This window comes from Austrofundulus limnaeus, unplaced genomic scaffold (genome assembly GCF_001266775.1).
Source record: "Austrofundulus limnaeus strain Quisiro unplaced genomic scaffold, Austrofundulus_limnaeus-1.0 Scaffold179, whole genome shotgun sequence".
NCBI classification, from domain to species: domain Eukaryota; kingdom Metazoa; phylum Chordata; class Actinopteri; order Cyprinodontiformes; family Rivulidae; genus Austrofundulus; species Austrofundulus limnaeus.
In genome coordinates, this window is record NW_013952581.1 from 1,158,082 (window position 1) to 1,160,123 (window position 2,042).

Sequence of the window (2,042 nt, forward strand, 5' to 3'; positions counted from 1 at the left end):
AGAGATAAGCTGCCATGAAGAAGATTATTTTATCTGCCCTTTTTCCAAATTTGATGATTTGAAACGTCGAAGTATGTTTTTTTTTATCCGGAACAGCGCTTGTTGCAAAGTGTTTTGACGCTCGTCTTCGTCACTTGACACATTTAACACGCTGTCATTGGTTGAGGAGCTTTGTTTACAAAACAGATGTCCACATGGTTTTTAAATTGTTTTAATTTCCTTACTTTCTAAGACGCATTAAGTTGATTTGATGCTGCAGTTTGCCTTGTAATCTTATTTTATACCTTTTCTGCTACTTTTGAATTGGGTTATTAAGTTTTATTAGTTTTTTAGGATACAAGATGCTTCCTACAAAAACCAGAATGTGAATCTTATCCTAAAATTTCATGGCGATATCTTGAACACTGAGGAAGTTATGAGCAAAAACAGAAAACAGCAAGGAGAAAAGGTCACATTGGATCTGCTGTGAACTGCAGCAAGAAAACATGAGCTGATTTCACCAAAACAAACATCAATAACTTCCCTCATCCTTCAGATAATCACATGATTTTGGTGATATTTGTATGGTTTGAAATGTTCTTTTGRAATCCGCTGTCAGATTTAATATTGGTGTAGGATTAAAAATGTATCCACATCCCTAGACAAAGTTATGGTCTTTTTGTATTGGTGGTTCTTCAGTTTTAGCTCCAATCTTTACTTTCTTGAGTTTCATTCAAAACCCTTAGCTGGACTGAGGCTAACCCGCCCAGAAACCTTAATTTATATTTTAACCGGCTTTGTTTGATCATTTTCAATTCAGTATGCCTGTTATATATTTTAACTTTGTATATCTATTTGAAACCGGTCTTTCTTAACCCCCTTTTGTCTCAAACTATAGCTCATAACGTGTTATGGTAGCGTCCCGCGCAGGTACCTGAAGTAAAAGTTAGCATGGTTTAATTCTGACCAAGCTCTCACACCTGAAATATCATTTAACTATATTTTACAATTAGAAGTCACGGTTGAACGTGTTGAATTAGAACTCATGTGTTAGCAGTAGCCTCCCAGCATTCCTGTAGTGTTAGCGTTAGCCTCCTAGCATGCCTGTAGAGTTAGCATTAGCCTAGCCGCAGTTAGCTCCCGCTCTCCAGTTACATACCTTCGCCACCTTCGGGATCCGTTGCTTCCCTGCCGCCGTGGAGGCCATGCTGCTGCCGGTGCAGTGAACCAAAACACTTCAGAGTAGATAAGAGTTAACGATTAGATCGAAACTAAAGTCGCCACAACAACAACGTTTGCTCCAACTTCCACCATGACAGCACCCAGAATGCCTTGCGGCTTCCTGTGGCGTTGCTTTGGCAACAGGAGAAACCGAAGCAGAAAAACGTCGAAGATAAAAAGCTTCTTTTTCATCGAGTTAAGAGAACAAGGTAAGAGAATATGATGTGTAAATGATGATAAGTGTCTGCTATATGAGTAATGGATGGTTTCGGAACATTTAGGCCTGAATAAGGCCAACAGGTGAGGATGAGGAGGAGTGGACCAGGTGAGGATGAAGAGGAGGAAGCTGTGACCGTCAGAAGGACTGAGTCTGCGGACGCAGAGGAGATCCAGGCCCTCCTGACCTCCACGGACCAGGCGCTGTTCGGAAGGATCGATGTCCTCCATCTGCTGTAAGAAGAACCCGTTTTATGGTTTATTTTGTTTAAAACTTTATTTGTAACTTTAAACAAGGACAGAAAACCATTCCAAGTTAAACAGTGTAAGGATGCGGTGCCGTTTGTCAAGTTACACAGTCAAAAATTACCACCATGTTTTTGTGTTATTTAGCCTTTTATAAGAAAAAAGAACAGATTTATTTTTCAAAGTCAGTTTTTCACCGTATGATTCATACATTTATATAGCTAAATATTTAACTTGATAGCTAAATATTTAAGTTGCAACTTAAATATTTAGGTAGCTAGCTAAATATTTAAGTTTGATATTTAGGCAGCTAGCTAAATATTTAAGTTGCAACTTAAATATTTAGGTAGCTAGCTAAATATTTAATTCAATTCAAATCA

At 38.4% G+C, this 2,042-nt stretch overlaps 2 protein-coding genes across 2 annotated transcripts in view; one reads left to right on the forward strand and one right to left on the reverse strand.

Annotated features, from left to right (window-relative positions):
• Window positions 1–1,297, reverse strand: part of crnkl1 (crooked neck pre-mRNA splicing factor 1) — a gene marked incomplete in the record, with an annotated part of 12,656 nt that extends 11,359 nt beyond the window's left edge. Inside the window, 1 exon segment of the mRNA XM_014017959.1 lies at window positions 1,139–1,297. Coding sequence (XP_013873413.1) covers window positions 1,139–1,186 — 48 coding nt within the window.
• Window positions 1,298–1,402: 105 nt separating this feature from the next.
• Window positions 1,403–2,042, forward strand: part of cfap61 (cilia and flagella associated protein 61) — a gene marked incomplete in the record, with an annotated part of 30,206 nt that continues 29,566 nt past the window's right edge. The window contains 1 exon segment of the mRNA XM_014017957.1: window positions 1,403–1,652. Within this exon segment, the coding sequence (XP_013873411.1) occupies window positions 1,507–1,652 (146 nt within the window).